The following is a 19572-nucleotide window of genomic DNA, read 5'->3' on the forward strand; positions in this document are numbered from 1 at the left end:
CAAATTAATTAATGTTTACCAGTTACAGGATGTGGTGTGTTGGGAAAAGCAGAGCAGAGTGCTGACCTTTCTTACTGAATGAGGAGGATATAACAAATCATTAGGTGTGGAAGAAAGAAGAGTCATAAAAAAGAGTGCATGGCCTCCAGTAAACATTTCATCATTTGATTTTATAGTGACTGACCCTGCATACTTATCTCTATTTACAAGTGTGTTTATAATGACGGAAAAAGTAAAGCCAACATCATTCATCACTATCTCTGCACAAGATCTTGAAAGCTCACATGTCAAATACAAGTTTGAAAAAATTTGGTCCATTATTATTTCAGGTTATGAGATGTGTGATTTAGGAGAAGAAGGAAATCAGTCCCATGTTCCTCTTTGTTATAGATACTATGATGATTTCATTTTACATTAAATGACTCAAAAAAAACCCTGAAATATTATGGGTTACAGACAGTGAAGAAATGGAATGGTTACTTAATTTTGATGTGTTCAAGTTTGCTAAAAGCCTAGAAAAAAGGAAAGATGCTTTCTCCAGTGTTATAATTATGTAGATAATAAATGATTTGTGAGTGAATTATCTGTTATCAAGGTTTAAAAATTTGATTCAAGGGAAAATTCTTTAAGTAGGTTCTCTTTTCATTTTGGGACTTATTTGCGACAGTATTTTTTTTGAAAATGTACATGTAACAAGTCAGGTAATGAATTTTACATTTTACAATACAACAAAAGTTGTGATTTATAAGTGTTGCCTTGCCCAACTTTTGCTCCTCAAATTTACTACATTCAACTTTTACAACATTTACAGTCTGAAACAATCACCCTGGATTCTAAAGTCTTGAATGGAAGACTGCTTTTACTGCAGTTTTACACTGAGGCAGTTTCACTTTTACTCAAGTAACAACAACAAGTTGCTTAAATATTTTATCTTCACCAGTGTTGTAGTCGAGTCACTAAATCTCGAGTCTGAGTCGAGTCTTGAATCCCCAGTGTTCAATTCAATTCAATTCAATTTTATTTATACAGCGCCAAATCATAACAAAAGTTATCTCAGGGCACTTTTCACATAGAGCAGGTCAAGACTGAACTCTAATTTACAGAAACTCAACAATTCCCCCATGAGCAGAACTTAGCAACAGCGGCAATGAAAAGCTCCTCTTTAACAGGAAGAAACCTCAAGCAGAACCAGGCTCTAGGTGGGCGGCCATCTGCCTTGACCGGTTGGGTTGAAGAGAAAGAAGGAGGGAGGGAGAGAGACACAAAGAAGCATAATAACAACAAGTTTCTAGATGGGCTCCAGTGCTCCACTCTGGCACAGTCAAAGAGCTGACATACAAATAAAAAAGGTCTACATTAAACAAAAATGACAGAGCTGTCACCATTTCATATTAATAATAATGATGCACTGTTATATTCTTGGCCTATTCTGATTTCCAATGTTGTAAAAGTCTGACCGACAGATTCTGATTTTTGACAATCTTATTTTCTTTCTTTATAAGAATGAAATAAGTTTTTTTTTTTTTTTTTTTTTGGACTTAAAGGTATTACAAATTGCGAGCTTTGTGTCTTCTTCACTCATGCCAAAGAACTTCCATACCAACGACGTGTGTGTGTGGCTACACTGTCTATGCACTGTGTATGCACAAACAGTCGACATCATTAAATTTTGATGATGTGGACACAGGCTATTGTTTTATTCACTACCATGTTTAGATGAGGATATCATGCCTCATGTTGCACTTTAATTTAACAATTGAGAATCGAAGTTATAGTTATAAGTTGTAGTTAAATCTCTTATATGTTTTTTTTTTTTTTTTTTTTTGTTTTTTTTTGTTTTTTTGGCTGATCTGAAATGATCCGATTTGTGACTCAAAACCGTGATATGATCCCAGCCGTGAGTTTTCTGATCCGTTGCACCCCTAATTACAACCAGCAGCACCATCAAGCACAATACTCAAGACCAGTTCGAATTCGCCAAATGAACATCCTCGTAATGCAAAAATTGTATCGTCGCCGATAGGTAAGGAAGCAAAGACTACAAGCAACCTTGCGAGCCTTGGCAGCTCTCTGTTTCAGGAGAGACAGATAGGGTGAGTGGTTGTCTATTTCACCAGATGAGCTGTCACAAGCGATTTCTTATGGTGTCTTTATTGCGATACATTTTTCTGTGCAGTAGTGTAGGGAAGGTGCTTCCAGTTCAACATTGTAACAGGCAAGGCTACTCTTGCAATTTAAACACTTCCTGTTTTACATCTTTCAACATAAAAGCCCTCTGGTGTTTCAGTCGACAGAATCCATTCATGTCCTATTAAACTTTTATTGTGAAACATTTTCAGGAACGTGTTATGGAAAATTCAGTGACTTTCACAGTTCTTATATGGTACTTCATGTGTAGCCACTGCCATCTTGTGACACTAATGACATTACTACAATGTCTGAAATAGAACAAGTGCATGTCTACAGCATGTCAACATATAGGCTAATAGTTATTCAACAATCAATTCATTGTAGATTAAATAAATAAAGAAAATAAATGCTTATTTTAAACAGCCTTCTTGCATGCGTTTTATTTAAATCCTTGTTTTTTAATTATTTAATAGGAGTTTGTGAAAATTATGGTATTTGCATTTATTTTTGTTTTTGTTTTTTTTTCTAATTTTTTGCAGGAACATCTGGGCGTCATGCTTGGTGGCAGCATGTATGTGACAGCTGGACACAGAGAGATTGGCTGCTTAATTTCAGAATGAGAAGAACCACCTTCTGTCATCTCTGTGACAGTTTTCATTCAAGGCTGACTCGACGGGATACCAGATACCGCTAGGCAGTGGGGTTGTGTGTGGTAATATGCTTGTGGAAGCTGGCCACCAATCTCTCACCTAATTGGTGTGGTATTATCGAGTGATTGTGCGTTCACCCAACAAGTTGTTGCTGCCATCAATGACACCCTAAAGCCACAATACCTTCACAGACCTTCAGCTGCAGAAGTCGAAGAAATAGTCAGAGGATTCCATGACAGAGCTGTGGCTGGCACTCATATTTGCATCCTGGAACCACCTCACAACACAGTGGACTTCTACAATTGCAAATGCTTCCACTCAGTAGTCCTGCAAGGTGTTGTGGACCACAATGAGAAGTTTTGGGATGTCAGAAAGCAAGGAAATGGAAATATATTTTCTTAAATTCAGTGATATCTTGGTAATGAGATGTTTAAGTGTTGAAATATGAATAGAAATCATTTCAACGGTCCCAAAAATTTATTAGAAGGTCAAATTCATTCCTCTAATTGATTTTCAGCAGAAAGCAGGGAAATTGAAATATATTTTGTGTTACATCAAATTAATAGATTCCTATTGCCCCAGATTGACTATCAACAAGAGGACAATGGAGCTGTTTAGCTGCAACAATGTCCATTTAAGCCTCATCTTTTGACCTCCTTATATGCTCCCTCAGTAGGAATAACAAGTTGATAAACTTTTAAGTACATTTGACATCCCAACTATAAATATTGCAGTTGAAATTGAATGCCTCACTAACCATTAGGTCACTGCAAATAAATGGATTTTGCAAAATTAGAAAATCTTTCTTAGCCCAGGTAAAACTAAAAGTATCTTTTCTTTAATCCAGTATACAGGCAAAAGAGAAAAAAAACATATTTCTGAATCATGTTTCATGTGATAAGTTATGAATTACTAAACAAACAAACAAAAACAAAAAAACACCCTGAATTTATAAATAGCCTACATGGAATCATTACATTAACCATAACCTACCTGAACACACTTGAATGCAGGCTGCTGAGCAAATGATACAAGATCTTCAATTGTCTTGTTTTTCATCTCCTGGAAAGTCATTGGCTGCTTAATGAACTCTTTACACATTGAGGGAGAAAATAGGTCTCATACAGTAACACATATGCTTTTCTACATTCAAAGAATTACATTGTTAATTGTAATAATAATAATAATAATTTCATGTTCAAATTGCATTTAAACCGAGTTTATGTACTTAGTTACTTTCCACCACTACAAAAAGCTAAACTTTCCTACTGTTGTTATTCTACAGTTTCTCAATGTTGTAAAAATGAGTAAAAGAAATAAGTCCAACTATTGATCCCAATGATCCTGTACAGAAATGTTGTTCATCTGCTAATTATACTGTTGGCTGCAATTTTCATGGGTGCTGCTGTCTGAATTCAGTTTGAACAAGTACTGAAAACTGCCAACGATTCTACATCACATACATCACCACTGGAAGAACCAAACAATAAAACAGATCATTTTCACAGTGTGAACAACTTCTGTTGTTCTCAACTGAATAATCAGAGTTTATTAAGCTATTTATTAAGGCTTGTGAGAGTGTTACAATGTCTCATCACATGGAACTTCATATACTGTGGCCTTAGTGTAGCATTAAGGACATTTCTCCAGGACTGTTTGTTGACATAGAAATGCTGCAGCTCCCAGAGGAGCACTTATCTCACATTTCACATTCCACATTCCTCTGCGTTACACAACAGAACTGTGTCTGACTGCCTCAATGGCTCAGTGCCACACATCACATGCTGTCATTAGTGTGCAATGTCCTAGTGCTTATTCTTTACATTAAAACAGTGGGGGTTCATAATAGAAGCTTGGAATGCATACCGTATACTATCCAGTAACAGAGAAACATCATGCTTTTTGAGTTATCTGTATTGTCAGACATGACAAGGACAGAAGCAGTTCTCCTCTTCACATGAATAACTTCTGGATCTTGGGTTTGAAAAGGTGAATCTTGCTGGTGCTCATCTGTTTCACATTCTCCTGAGCGCCCAGGATGGCCTGGTGGGCATCGTCAAACAGCTCCTTTCCAATGGCTTCCTGGACTCTGTCCCGCCATGCGCTTAGCCTGGGCCTCCCTTCAAACACGTCCAGGCCGGAGCCCACAGGCTGTCAGTGACACACACACACACAAACACACACAGAGAAAGCCTGTATATGTAGACCTCTTCGCCCATCCACTGTGACTGTCCATATTTTCTCCTATGAACACTAGAATACAATACTGTAGTGTTTTTGATTTCTGAGTCTGTTTTTGTACCTTCCAAGCAGCCACTGGTATCTGTTCATTACACAAGGCCATGAAAGTGTCGATAATGTAACTTTAGACCTGAAGAAAACCCACAGTGATTGAAATGTTGTCATGTCCATGTGGACTTTAAGAACTGGGCTCTGTTCTCCATAGATGGATAATCAGGTTATACAGATTAGAATGTTGATGATGTTGAAGTTCTTAAATCCAAACCTGCTAGAGTGCAGCTTATTGATAGTAAACTGGATCATGACCAAGATGTTTTAGGGTGAACTCAAAACATGAACTCATTTTTTGATACAAATATCTCACTTTCTTAGATTTATAATGAAATTATGTTGATATAATTAGGATTTTTGATGAGAACATGCAGGTTATTGACAAATCATTATGATCTTTTGGTGTTAATTTTTAGAATGAAGATTTAGCTATACTTATACATGATAAAATGTACAACTAAATGACAGTTTGTACACTAAAAAGAGCCAATTGAAATTCAGTTAAGTATACTCTGAGCAGAAAGACATCATTCAAAATATGATGTATGTATGTCTGTTAGAGGACCAGTGGAGCCAGAACATATGACATTTAATTTGATATTTGAAGCACTGAAACTTATTCAGTGATTAACTGCAGTACTCACTTTACTGAAACATGTTTATGCAATTGATGCTGACTGTTAAGAAAGTTATTAATAAGTTTTCTCTTTCACAGCAGACTTATATTTGTCATCACTGGCAGTCTGACCACATTCACTGGTAATATCTGATTGTTTAACAGTGATCAAAGTATGGACACAATGTGGGATACAATGTATAACAATGCAGGAACACATAAAATAAGACTTAGATCCATGAAGCTATTGCCCCAGTGCATGCTGGGGGGGATTTCCAACACATCTACCTCATGTAACAGCAATCACACGACCAGCACTCAGCCAATCATATGAATGCTGATCATGGTTTCAACTCTCTACTCATTTCGTCTTTGTTATTTATGATGACTTCATCCAGGATTAACATATCAATCCTCAAACTGCATTCAAAGAACCAAATTACCTGGATGAGAATTAACAGGATTATTTTAGCCTAGATTAGTTACGCCTCCTTTGAAGAACAGGGCCCTGAGAACTATATAACAGTGTTAGCAAGGTACTTTATTATTCTTTTTTTGTAATGTAACTTTAACCACACTCAAACATACAGTGACCCTGAGGTACAAAACACAACAACATTTCTGGAGTGTACTCCAGAAAGCAGGTTTGGTGAAAACTCTCAAAGCTTGTTCACCCTGAGATGAGGGAAACTGTAGGTTTTCTGTTCCAGAAAATTTACACTCTACACTCTACACTAAAACTTAAACTCTGGGTCAGTTGCCACGGCAACTTACTCTGTGAACCTAACCTGCTTGCTGGCAGGATTACTTCAAAAGACCCAGTCAAAATTTATCAGTCAGATATTCATTTTTTTTACACAAGAACTACAGCATTTCAGTCTAGACCACTTTAGTCAAAAAGAAAATTTTTATTGCCATTTGCAGTAGTTATATTTTGCAGTATGGCTCTGTTCTGGGACCTCCCTACCCTTCCATGTGCTTATATAGAAAGCCCAAGGCACCAGCGCACCAGCAAAGACCCCAAGTACAGAACAGCAGGCAACAATGACAACAGAATGACATTGTTTAAGTGAGAAATAGCAAGTAAGGAGGAACTGGGGTGGAAATGGGTTGCAAGCGACATGTGGATGAAGCAGCAAGGGTAGGCAGGCTGATGCAGCTATGAATAAGGCAACCTGTATGAGATTTGCAAATTGAATGCATAGAAGGTATCAGCTGAGCCATCAGCTAACGTAGGCTGGCTTGAGATCAGATGCTAGCTGATGTAGTTGAGTTTGTGAGTTGAGCTTGACTTTGTGGCTTGCCTGAACTAATGCCATGCTCACACTGTTTTTTAGGAAAATCCTGAATAGTATATCTTTAAAGCTACACTAACCATTATTTTGATATAAACAACCAGTCTCACTGCTCTCATCAGCGTTCTTCTACTGCCTCCAAGTGGCCAAACAGCAATGAATGCAGCTTTAGTTTCAAACGTTGACAGTAAAACAAATTTTATTTTACGGCTGCTCGTATCTTTCTATTGCCCCTTTGAGAAAGTTAGCTCCTTTTGTTTATGAAAATGATGTTTATATTCCTCAAAGTACAATATTGGAAGCCATATTCTTTTGGTGTCAGTACAGAATCTCAGATTGCCACTAGTATAGAAACTCAGACACAACAAGACAACCTGTCCCAAACTAGTTTTAAATCTAGTGAAACAAATAGAAAGTAGGAAAAACACATTCAGTCTGAAACATGATGACATTTTCATGATATCTCTTGCACTGGGCTAACATGCACGCACACTGGTTTATCAATGTGGACCATTTTACTACACTCACCTGCATAACCTCCACAATGGCAACCAGGTCGGCCAATGAGACATGCTCTCCTGCAATGAAGGGCCTATCCTGGATGAACTTCTCTTCGATGAGTTTCAGAGAGCTGTTCAGATCCTCCAATGCTGCATCCAGCTTGTCCTGGGGGACATCCACACCCAGAACCTTGGGAATCAAAAGCTACAGCCCAAACATAAAAACAATGTTTCATCCTCGGGGAGAGCAGATGAAATTACACATGATCAACACAGTCAACATGATGTTGACTGTATTGCAGTTGTTGTTTTCCAACTCAAAAGAAGTTTCCTCTCCCTCTTCCTCCCCTCTACCTATTGCCGAACAAGACAAAGTAGTTTACATTGAAAGCACATTTGAAGGGGATCTTTTAATAGCCAGTATTGCAGGAGAAATTATTACAGCGTGGAAAACCTTTAATATACATTCATGATTGAATTTTAACAGGCAACAAGCCAAAAAGGTGGCAAACCACTTGTTTAAATTATGTAAAATGAGTTTGACAGTTTGACTAACACTTGTAATGCAAAGAATGGACTGTATTGACTCTTTGTGTTCTGTCTAAGTGATGTGACTCTGTATATAAACAGATGGTCAGAATCCTGAGTAATGTTAGGCTATATTTTATGTGAATAACCAGGGTTCTCTATGTTTCATGTAAATCTCTTATGTTGATGTGCATCTGCGGGAATAATCTCCTTCCTTTATGTTTGGTTGATCTACAGAAATCAGAGTGCAATGGATGCAGCACTGATATGAAATGAAAATGAAACAGGATGCAACTTCTTCAAAACCAGTTTCAAGCTTGATGTTAACACTGATGTGTTATCTCTCTCACTGTATTGGGCTCAGTAGCAGTAAAAGGTGCAAAACAAGCCCTGACCTTTCCAACTGCACACACCAGCAGGAACAATAGAAAGAAGCAGGAAGCCTGGATCACTGTCTCTAACTTACAACACTGGACTGGTATTTTCCTTTTTGCTCACTTCACCCCTTAGTCCTTTAGTTTGGAGAAAAGTCAAAACGTTATCATGCAGGAGATGATTACAGGCGTTAGTGAACATACCCGAAGCCAGAATATCTTGGATCCATGCATACGGATGGCCATATGCTGCCATGACAGGTACTCATTGATGCGAGCACGCTGCTGGAGGTCGTCTGGGTACCAGAAGTCTGGAGTCTTAAACTTCTCTGCCAGATACAGCAGGATGGCAATGCTGCAGAGACAAACATCACACATCACATCACAAACACACCATTAGACAAAAATGTCTTCACTAGATGCCTATCTGACAGTGCTGTAGCTAAATTTAAGGAAGCAATTCCATCATTGCTGAATTCAGTGCCATGTCTCAATACTTCAGAGGACTCCTATGCTAATTTTAGTCCCTCCCAAATTGATAATCTTGTTGATAGTGCTGCAGGCTCATTGCAAATAACACTTGACTCCATCGCCCCCTTGAAAAGGAAAATGATAAAACAAGAGGTTAGCTCCATGGTTTAACTCATAAACCCGCAAATTAAAGCAAATATCACAAAAATTTGAAAGGATTTGATGTTCCACCAAACTAGAAGAATCTCTTTTAACATTTAAGATAGTCTTAAAACATATAGGAAGGACAGAGCCACCTATTGCTCATCATTAATTGAGGAGAATAAAAATAGCTCTAGGTTTCTTTTCAGCACTTTGGCCAAGCTGACAAAGAGTCATAACTCTATTAATCCATGGTAGTGACTTCATGAGCTTTTTAATGATAAAATTCTAACAATTAGAGACAAAATTCAACAGTCTCTGCCCTCAACAGGCACCGATGTATCCACAAACTCAAGAACTCTAGAAGCAGCCGTAAAACCTGACATACATTTGGACTGTTTCTCCAATTCTCCAATTGACTTTCCTGAACTAACTTCAACTATTTCTTCATCCAAACCTTCAACCTGTCTCTTAGACCCCATTCCAACTAGGCTGCTTAAGGATGTCTTACCCTTAATTAGCACTTCCTTACTAAATATGATCAATCTGTCTTTAGAAACAGGCTATGCACCACAGTCCTTTAGTAGCTGTAATTAAACCTCTTCTTAAGAAGCCTACTCTCGATTCAGGCATCTTAGCCAACTATAGACCCATATCTAACCTTCCCTTTCTCTCTAAGACCCTTGAGAGAGCAGTCGCCAATCAGTTGTGTGACTTTCTAGATAACGATAGTTTATTCGAAGATTTTCAGTCAGGGTTTAGAGTGCATCATAGCATAGAGACAAACTGGTGAAGATCACAAATGACCTCCTGACTACATCAGACAAATGACTTGTCTCTGTACTTGTCTTGTTAGATCTTCTGTACTTCTCTTGTTAGATCTGTTGCATTTGACACAATTGATCATCAAATCCTATTACAGAGACTAGAACATTTAATTGGCATTAAAGGACCTGCATTAAGCTGTATTAAGTCCTATTTATCAGATCAATTTCAGTTTGTTCATGTTAATGATGAATCCTCCATGAAAGCAAAAGTTAGACACAGAGTTCCACAAGATTTTGTTCTTGGACCAATACTATTCACCTTGTATATGCTTCCTTTAGGTAATATTATTCGGAAACACTCTATAAAGTTTCATTGCTATGCAGATGATATCCAAATATATTTATCAATGAAGCCAGATGAAACCAATCAGTTAAATAGACTCCAAGCATGCCTTAAGCACATAAAGACCTGCATGACCTGCAATTTTCTGCTACTAAACTCAGACAAAACTGAAGTTATTATGCTTGGCCCTAAACACCTTAGAACACCTTATCTAATGATTTAGCTAATCTCGATGGCACTACCCTGGACTCTAGCACCACTGTAAGGAATCAGGGAGTTCTTTTTGATCAGGGTATGTCCTTTAAGTCCCACATAAAACAAATTTCAAGGACTGCCTGTTTTCACTTACGTAATATTGCAAAAATCAGGCACATCCTGCCTCAACAAGATGCAGAAAATATAGTCCACGCATTTGTTACTGCTAGGCTTGATTATTGCAACTCATTATTATCAGGCTGCCCTAACAAGTCTCTAAAGACTCTCCAGCTGGGCCAGAATGCAGCTGCACATGTACCGACTAAAACTAGAAAAAGAGATCATTTCCCCCATCTTAGCTTCGCTGCATTGGCTTCCAGTAAAATCCAGAATTGAATTTAAAATCCTTCTCCTCACATACAAAGCCCTTAACGGTCAGGCACCATTATATCTTAAAGAGCTCATAGTACCCTATTACCCCACTAGAGCACTAGCTCCCAGAATGCAGGTTTACTAGTGGTTCCTACAGTTGCCAAAAGTAGAATGGGAGGCAGAGCCTTCAGCTATCAGGCTCCTCTCTTGTGAAACCATCTTCAAGATTCGGTCCGTAAGAGTAGGCTTAAAACTTTCCATTTTGATAAAGCTTGTAGTTAGGGCCGACCAAGCTCACCTTGAACCAGCCCTTAGTTATGCTGCTATAGGCCTAGACTGCCAGAGGACTTCCAATGGTGCACTGAGCTCCTCTCTCCTCTTCTCCATCCGTATGTATTCTTTTACCATTAATGCATGTTACTAACTTGACTTCTTCCCCAGAGTTCTTTGTGCTTTCTCATCCGCAGGAAACCCCATAAACCATGCTGACATGTTGACGTCCTTCCTCTGTCCTTCACCAGCTGTTCCTGCTGTTGTTGCTATTTGTTGCTTCTAGTCATGTATCTATTGTTGTTGTTGTTGCTGCTCTGCTTCTGTGTCCCCACGTCCCCACCCTCTTCTCTCTCTCTCAACCCAACCGGTCAAAGCAAATGGCCGCCCACCTAGAGCCGGGTTCTGCTTGAGGTTTCTTCCCGTTAAAGGGGGGGTTTTATGGTCTAGACCTGCTCCATGTGAAAAGTGCCCTCATGATTTATGTGGAAGAGCATTTGTATTTCAATAATCACCTTTCAGCCAGGCAGAAGTCTCCATCTCGAAGAGCAGGGACTTTTCTTATCAAGCTGATCTTTCCAAACTCTTCCCCATACTGCTCACCTGAAACCAACACACACAAACAATAAAATTTTACTATTTACCATGGTAATCCAGGTGTCAGTGGAGCACTTCCGATTGTGTTAGCTAGTTATCAATTATAGCTAGCTGACAACAACAATAACGTTATTGATTGAAAAATGACAAGTATTATAAGAAGGTGCCAGTAAGAGGGTGCCATACTAATTGGAAGAAACAACGGGAATCTTTACAACAGGAATGTTTTGAACATTGACCTCAACTTCAGTCTCAGTGTAATACCAGTGGGGCCCATATGACCTGCACCCACCTCAGAAGGAAGATGAAGCTCTAAGACTCTGGTTGAATGGTGTGAACCTGAAAAACCCAACCAAACCCTTTTGTGTGTTCCTTCTACTTTATGGATAAAAAGCCAACAAAAGAGCATCCCTCACTGGAGAAGTGGCTTGGCTATGAAGCTCTGTTGAAGAAACCACGTCAGGCAGTCAGGTACGTAAAATTATCAATTATCAGCTTCGCATTTGTACTGGTTTGTTAAAAAGTATGTGTACAATTTGTAACAATAACAACAATAATGTCAAAAAACAAAGGCTGTATCATGTAAAGTTTGTTACCAAATTAATTCCTCATTCAGTTTAAACATTCACTACCTAATACTACAGATTATACTTATGAAATGTTTAACACCAGAAATTAACATATACCTTCTAATGTATACGTACTTCTGAGACACATTGCATATCTATGGCTGTCTGTATGGCTAAATATAGGCTAATAATGACCACGTAAGCTAGCAAAGTACAGATCAGATCATTTGCCATTATTGTGGATAATTTGATAGTTAATGAAAATGTCTCATTTACAGTAGTCTACAGTGGGGAAATTATTATATTTGTTTACAGGCTACATATTGTTAAAGAAATGCAATTTACTATTTCACTAGGTAACAGTGCAATACCCAGCATGGAGCATGAGGCCATGGATCAACCAAATGTGCCAAACTCCCAGAGAGACTTTGGGACCCAGTGGGAGGACTACACACTTGGCGACCATAGCTACAGCTCAAGTCTCCCCCCGATGCCTTTGCTTACCACTGCTGACCAGGGAACACAGTGTACCAAACCTCTCCACAAGACTCTGCTTGGGACCGAAGCTCTGCTCCATACTGGCTTGTCGCTCACTGCCTTTTATTCAGTGGCTGAACACCTTATAAATATAAACTGATAAAAATCAGACAATTAACGGGACAGAGTGCACAGTAAACTCGGCAGCCACACATTTCTCAGTTCTGTATTTCTCTGTTTTGTGTCTTCAGGTTATGCTAACCCATTGTTGCTAACTTTGGAGCTAACTCCCTTTACTTTTCCAGCATTTGGGGAAACAACAGACGTGACTTTTTAGCATTTATTAACCGACACACTGTAGTCTGTACTGTACATCTACTGCCAGATTGACAACTTACTACTAACCTTTTCCTCTGCCCCGCTGGCATCCACCGTCACTTCTCTGCCCCTCGCTCTTTCCCACTCGCTACGCAAACATACTCCTTAACGGAGATACGCCAGACAGAGGTTGACTCACGTACCGGAACAGCGCTGCACAGAGACTCTCAAACGCTATTAAATATTAAAAAATATTTTGGGGGGGCTGGCAGGGGTTCTCGCTGTGTCATCGGGGAGGAACACAGATTCAGCTAAAGTTCAGTAAACGTTGAGTACAGTTAGACCGAGCAGTCTCCATTAGGTTGGGCAAGTTCAAAGTTGTGAAAACAACGGGGTGTTTTGAATACACCCGTTTTCACAGGTAATTTGTTAGTCTGTCCCTCCCACCGCAGGAAATAATGGATTACTCCTAGAAAGCTATTGATATAGCACTTTTCTCCTTATGAAAATAACACAGAGATTATTCGACCAATCAGAATTTAGTCGGATGAGAGCATATAGACCAACTAATCGACCAGTCGACCAGCAGACTACAGCCCTATTAATGTGATCTTCATTCATGTGTGAATGCTCAAGTTATCAATTGAAAGGAAAATCAATACACACCAGTGTCCTAGTTTGGTGCTAGTAGTGGTAAAATAACTAAAGAAAAAGGAGAAAATACTGCACACTCAAAAACAGCACCATAGAGAAAGATGTAATGCTCATACCAACCTTAAGGTGGTGGTCAAAAGCAATAGGCTTGAATATTGATATGGGTATTACATCTTTCTCTAGGGTGCCATTTTTTCACCTTTTCCATAGTTATTTTGCCACTACCAACATCAAAACTAGGACACTGGTATGTGTTGATTTTTCTTTAAACTGATGATGTCAGCATTCACACATGAATGCAGATGAAATAGTTAAATTACTTGTTAATTCCTTTCAACTCTCCAGGGGTGCACTCCCTGAGACACAGCATTCTGGTCCTGAGACAGAGACAACTATATAAAGATATGTATTTCAAGCAGCAATGGAGTGGTTGAATCAATATACAGCAATTCTAACACTTTCAGTTTAAAAAAGGTGGACATCTGAATATCCTAATAATAAACTTTGGATCCTAGTGATATGATTATACTTAAAGCTACTTTCTGTGACATTTCCTATTAGCCTATTTCTGTATGGCTGGAGCAATGTACCCCAAACCTGTGCAACTGATTAGGCTACTATCATTAAGAAAGTGACAGCTTGATAGAAAAATCTGTACCTTGCATTGTGTACCATGTATGGTTATATGTTAGACAGCAGGGTCTCGCGGGTATCAGCAGGACAAAGTCATATGGATATCATGTGAAAGGGAGAGTTCTGTAAAGCTTTGTCTAGGTCTGGTGGGAATCTGTATATATACACACAATACAATATATACCAGTGAATTTCTTTCTCATTAATACCCAATATTGACACCATCAGACCATTGCAACATAGAAAAAAGTATGCTCCCATGTGTTAACCATGTTATCCATGTCAGCTAATTTACTGCAAACTAACTGCTTATAGATGTAAACAAATTTTGTCACCATATATTGCAAATTATCTTTGTTGTTTATCACTGTTTACACTTCCTCTTTCTGCCAGTGTTTAAAACAGAAATCATATGTTCGAACTGGAGGAGAAAAAATGGGAAGGGCTATATAAGGTGAATAGCTCATATTATTGCTCATTAGACCCTACATGCTGTTCTTCATATAGCTTCAATACAAGAGAAACTCCTGTGTGATAGGGCTGCATATCCAACCTTAACACCTTTCTGGGAAACAGCTGAAATACGTTTGTAACAAGTATCAAAACTGTAAAGTAGCAAAAGTTGACTTCATAAACTTGTTTATTTATCCTAAACTAAAATGTTGCCAAATTTAGATTTTCTTTTCATTTAGGCAGGGTTCTTCTACAGCTGCTTTTGCATAATGTTCTTTTGTTGCAAAAAAAAGACTTTTGTAGAAAAACATGTTTTTCTTAAATATTAAGTTAAAGTTAAGGCAGCAGTTCCTGCCCTTAAATTTAAGTGAGCTTTCATTATGACCCATCATCAAAGGTAACTGTGGGCATGAGATGTGAGCAGTTCAACTAAAGACAAAACTTTCTTTTGTTGAATGTTTCTTTTGACTGAGGAAGTATTAAAAGGACAGGTTCAAAATTTTTCAAGTCAAGTCTTCAAACAACAGTCAGGAGCCCAAATGAACAGTGAAACATGTTTTTCTTGCTGTAATCATTCCTCCTGTTCATATTGACCATTAGAAGATCCCTTCATAATGCACTTACAATGTAAGTGATGGGGGACAAAATCCACAGTCCTCCTGTGCAAAAATGTATCTAAAAGTTTATCTGAAGCTAATATGAAGCTTCAGCGTCCAAATGAGTCAAATCAAGTAAATATCTTTCAACATTAGTCTTTTTACTGCCAAAGTTCCACCACAGCTCAACAGGGAAACACTGTCCGAGGAAACACAAAGAGGGAATTCAATGCTAAAAATACTGTAAATGTGGCAGATATCATCTTGATATGACTAACTCAGACTGCTGAAGCCTAATATAAGCTTCACATCAACTTTTAAATGTATTTTGCACAAAATGGCTGTGTGGACACACTGTGGACTCCATCACTTACATTGAAAGCACATTTGAAAGGGATCTCTTAATAGCCATTATGACCACGAGGAATGATTACAGTGAGGAAAACCTCTTTTACTGTTCATATGGACACCTGACTGTTATTTTAAGAAAGACTTGAGAAATTGTGAACCTGTCCTTGGGCCACCAGAACAGCTTCCATGCTCCTTGGCATTGATTCTTGTCTCTCAACTCTTCTGGAGGGATGAACACCATTCATCCAAAAGATATTCCCTCATTTGGTGTTTTGAAGATGGTGGTGGAGAGCGCTGTCTAACACGTCAGCTCAAAATCTCCCATCGGTGTTCACATAGGTTGAGATCTGGTGACTGTGAAAGTCATAGCATATGATTCACATAATTTTCATACTCATCAAACCATTCAGTGACCCCTCGTGCCCTGTGAACTGGGGCATTGTCATTGAAATGGAAACATATACTTATGTTATTGTCTTAAGATTATGTCACACTGCCTTATAGTCAAAAGCTCATCGTAAGACTTTATAATCTCCGCTTCCCATATGAAAATGTTCCAAGGTCCAAAGGTGAGGCGTGGGACTCGGTCACTGTAACTTTAGAGGGAATGTCCAGGGAGGAAAGGCAGATAAGGATTTGGCCTTCAACTCTTAATTCTCAGCAGAGACCGAAAGAAACTCCCTAGAGATACGGTGAATTAATTAAAAATAACTGTTAGGGTGATGAATATGGGATGATTGTGATGCATGTGGCTGTATATGCAAATACCAACACTGAACTTCATTCAATATCTCTTCAGCCTAACAAACTGGGAGATCTGGACTTGCAAATATGTATTCTGGATATTGCAATTAGACAACTTGCTCTCTGTGGATTCATCTTGAATTTTCACAACAGTCATTCTGGGAGAAACAACTCCCATCAGGATAGAAATATTTCATCATAGGATAAAGGTGATCACTCACAACTACTTTGTATTGATAAGCAGTGACCCTTCCCTCTAAGGGGACAAGTGGACCCAAACCATGCCAGCAAAATGCCCCCCACAGCATAACAGCCCTCAGATCCCCTCACTGTGGGGGTCAAGCATCCTGGACCAGGTTTTCCTTTAATTTGTCACCTATCTGTTTAAACAAAAGCACATTTACACACACATTCTTTCTGTAGCTAGTAGTAACACTCAAAGATCACAGTTTAATCTTGACTGAAAGTGTTTAGGTAACATGTTGAACAACAGGGCACAAACATATAATTTCACTGAAAAGTATGAGTTTTTGCCTTTGTTAAATTGATGGCATTAATAAAGTTCAAAATTATCTCAAATTTGTTTGATTTTGTGTAATTTTTATATCAGTATTTAATGGTAACACTATTTAGCCATAGTTGTGCCATAGGACTAACTTTTTTTGATGGCATTGTTCTAAGACCATAATAATTAGATAACTTGTTTTAATTTCCATGGGTACACAACAACCTGAGGTATATATAGTAACTATTATTTGAAACAAATACACTTTCATTTTATAGTAAAATCATCAAATGTAAAAAGTGGCTCATGTTACCCCGAACTTTCCGCTTTCAGCTGGACTTTACATAGCCCGTCTTTAATCTATTATACATGTTACGTGAATATGAATAGCAGATGGAAGTCAACATCAAATTCTACATGTTTTATCCAGCTCTGAATTTACAGTGTCATGGCTGCAAACTACTGTCTGTGAATTGGAAACGGATTCTAAGTGTGTCGCTGTGTGTGAACGTGAACTCACCGTCCAGCAGAGATAGCTGTTTAAACTCAAACGGAATGTTGTTCTTCTTGGCGAACATATAAACTGAGCGGCAGGGCTGAGAGAAAAGATCCAAGTACAGCTCCATTCTTGCTCTGCAACACGGCTTTCTACTCAGTGACTTCTTGATGGCGCTTTTTAAAAAGTAAGCTGTTTGCTTGTTTTGCTCGAGACGCCAAAGACACTTTATTTTAAGATAGTTCATGTCCGGTTCACGATAGGTCAACTGTGGGAAACAAGCCCCGTCTGTCCAAGGAACCTCAGCTGGTCTGTATTTTCTCATAGGGGATTTTTCATCTGGATTTCTATAAAGTTGAAACGTGATACTGGATACATGGATATTCTTCACTGTACCAAATAGTAACAGTTCGTAGATGTATAGCTGCTATTAAAGTAATTTGAGCATTCAGTCGAGATAAATTGAAGAACTGTTACAGAGGGATTTCAGTGAAAGTAGGTAAGGAGTGAATGCTCTTGCTTCATCTCTGTACTCTCTGCTGCTTCCGGCACTGTGCAATAATCTGATATGATACTATTAAAGGCAAAGAGATTTCTTTTTAAACACACTATACATGTAAGAAAATAATTGCTGAAAACATGTGAAAAGACTGTGAACTATGTAGTACTGAATTGTGCAGTTAGAGCATTAAACTGTTTTTCACTATTTCTGTGTTCAGAATTATTTGGCCTGAAATGGTGGCTCGATGATGCATCACCCCTCCCGCACTATATAAACACTAGACCACACGTAGGCTATTTATAGTTAATATTTTCCAAGCGGATAGTTCCCAGTTTGAAAAGTGAAGCCAATGCGGAAGTGCCTTAAACCTGTATTCTTTCTAATGGCCAGCAGGGGGCAACTCCACTGGCTGCAAAAAGAAGTCTGATTGTATTGGAGTCTATGAGAAAATGACCCTGCTTCTCACTTGATTTATGATCCCATTAAACACTTTCCTAATGAGTTTATGATCTCAATCGCTAGTTCCAAGTCCAATTTCATTCCTGAAGAAATGTCAGAATGCAAAAAAATTAATAGGGTGATTTTTTTCTGAACATTGCTCTCAGGAAGCCTAAATAGTTGAATATGTAGAGTTGAAGTTGCCTGTTTAAGAGGATTAAGAAATCTTTAAGAAAGTGCAAATGTGCACATTTTATGTTGTTAATATCTTAATTTAATTTATTCAAATATAATAATTTATTTATTCCATTATTATTTAATCAGTTTTTCTGTAAAATACTGGACTATTTGTATTTAATAATAATATCTATTTTTCTACACTCATGAGCACAAACATTTTTATTTAACTGTACTCATATTTGCTTTTGTAATGATTTTGTTATCGATGATCTTTTTTTCTCCTAAAACTATTATTTTAAGAAATCACATACCCATTTAAGAAAGTTTCATTATTGATAAAATTTTGGTATCACCCATTCCTATGTTGTAGTAACAAACAAAATACTTGTTAATGCAGGATCCACAGTAGTGATGGGGAAAAGAAAGCTTTTTGAAGCACTGAATCAATATGAAGCAATTGCATATTTCCTCTTCTGTTCTTGCTGATTAATGTTGTTACCTCTTCTTTTCTGAAGATTGTTTTGAAGGTTATTTTGCAAAATGTCCCCCTTTTTAGGTCCAAGTTTGAGATGTATTGTATAGACATATTCAGGAGCCCATCTCTGCAGCCACTCTCTCTCATAGAACATACAACAGTGGACTTTCTGTCTTTTTAAAGCAGTTTGTTATAGATCACCATAATTTGTTCAAGAGTCTTTATCCAGACTGGCTGCTCATAAAGCATTATTTTATGACTCACTATTGGCACATGATGATAGAGTTTGGCCCACTTTTAAGTTATGGTGTGTGAAATTTCTGTGTAAGCCCAAAAAGGCATGTTCATGTTGTGTGTAATTTCATAAATATTTCTATGACTTTAGTTTATAAGAATCAAATTCAAAGTATGTTCAGTTGGAAATTTAATGGTCCACTGACAAAAAATAACTATCCCAAATGCCTTTCCAGTCATGGTTGGATCTTTGGAAAAAAGTTATCTGTTCATTGAAAATTTGAAATCACTTGGGTATGATATTGGCACTTGCAGTACAATTCATGTGGTTCACTCTGTGTGCTGGTCAGACGTAGAACTGATTGGGTACTTGCTTTAAACTGTGACTGTAAACGTAAGAGGAGAG

General features: G+C 38.1%; 1 protein-coding gene across 2 annotated transcripts; it reads right to left on the minus strand.

The window, feature by feature from the left end:
- Positions 1–4276: 4276 nt before the first annotated feature.
- LOC122979357 (glutathione S-transferase theta-4-like) lies at positions 4277–17579 on the minus strand. Of its 2 annotated transcripts, none has more exons than XM_044346729.1 (5): positions 17362–17577; positions 11460–11547; positions 8590–8740; positions 7512–7688; positions 4277–4931 (listed from the first exon to the last, which is right to left on the minus strand). In XM_044346729.1, exons 1-5 carry the CDS (start codon positions 17465–17467, stop codon positions 4734–4736), a joined length of 720 nt encoding a protein of 239 aa, XP_044202664.1. In that variant the 5' UTR covers positions 17468–17577; the 3' UTR covers positions 4277–4733. The 2 variants fall into 2 exon arrangements, with proteins under 2 accessions (XP_044202664.1, XP_044202666.1); XM_044346731.1 differs by lacking the exon at positions 4277–4931 and adding an exon at positions 6545–7379 and having other exon boundaries at positions 17362–17579.
- Positions 17580–19572: the final 1993 nt, after the last annotated feature.

The sequence above is a fragment of the Thunnus albacares genome, chromosome 3 (genome assembly GCF_914725855.1).
Source record: "Thunnus albacares chromosome 3, fThuAlb1.1, whole genome shotgun sequence".
NCBI lineage: Eukaryota > Metazoa > Chordata > Actinopteri > Scombriformes > Scombridae > Thunnus > Thunnus albacares.

Coding starts and splice junctions, on each gene's coding strand:
- LOC122979357 (XM_044346729.1), bottom strand. CDS start 17,467: ATGGAGCTGTACTTGGATCTTTTCTCTCAGCCCTGCCGCTCAGTTTAT. Junction 11,548..17,361: donor ACAGCTATCTCTGCTGGACG/GTGAGTTCACGT, acceptor TGTTGGTTTCAG/GTGAGCAGTATGGGGAAGAG. Junction 4,932..7,511: donor CCATTGTGGAGGTTATGCAG/GTGAGTGTAGTA, acceptor TGTCACTGACAG/CCTGTGGGCTCCGGCCTGGA.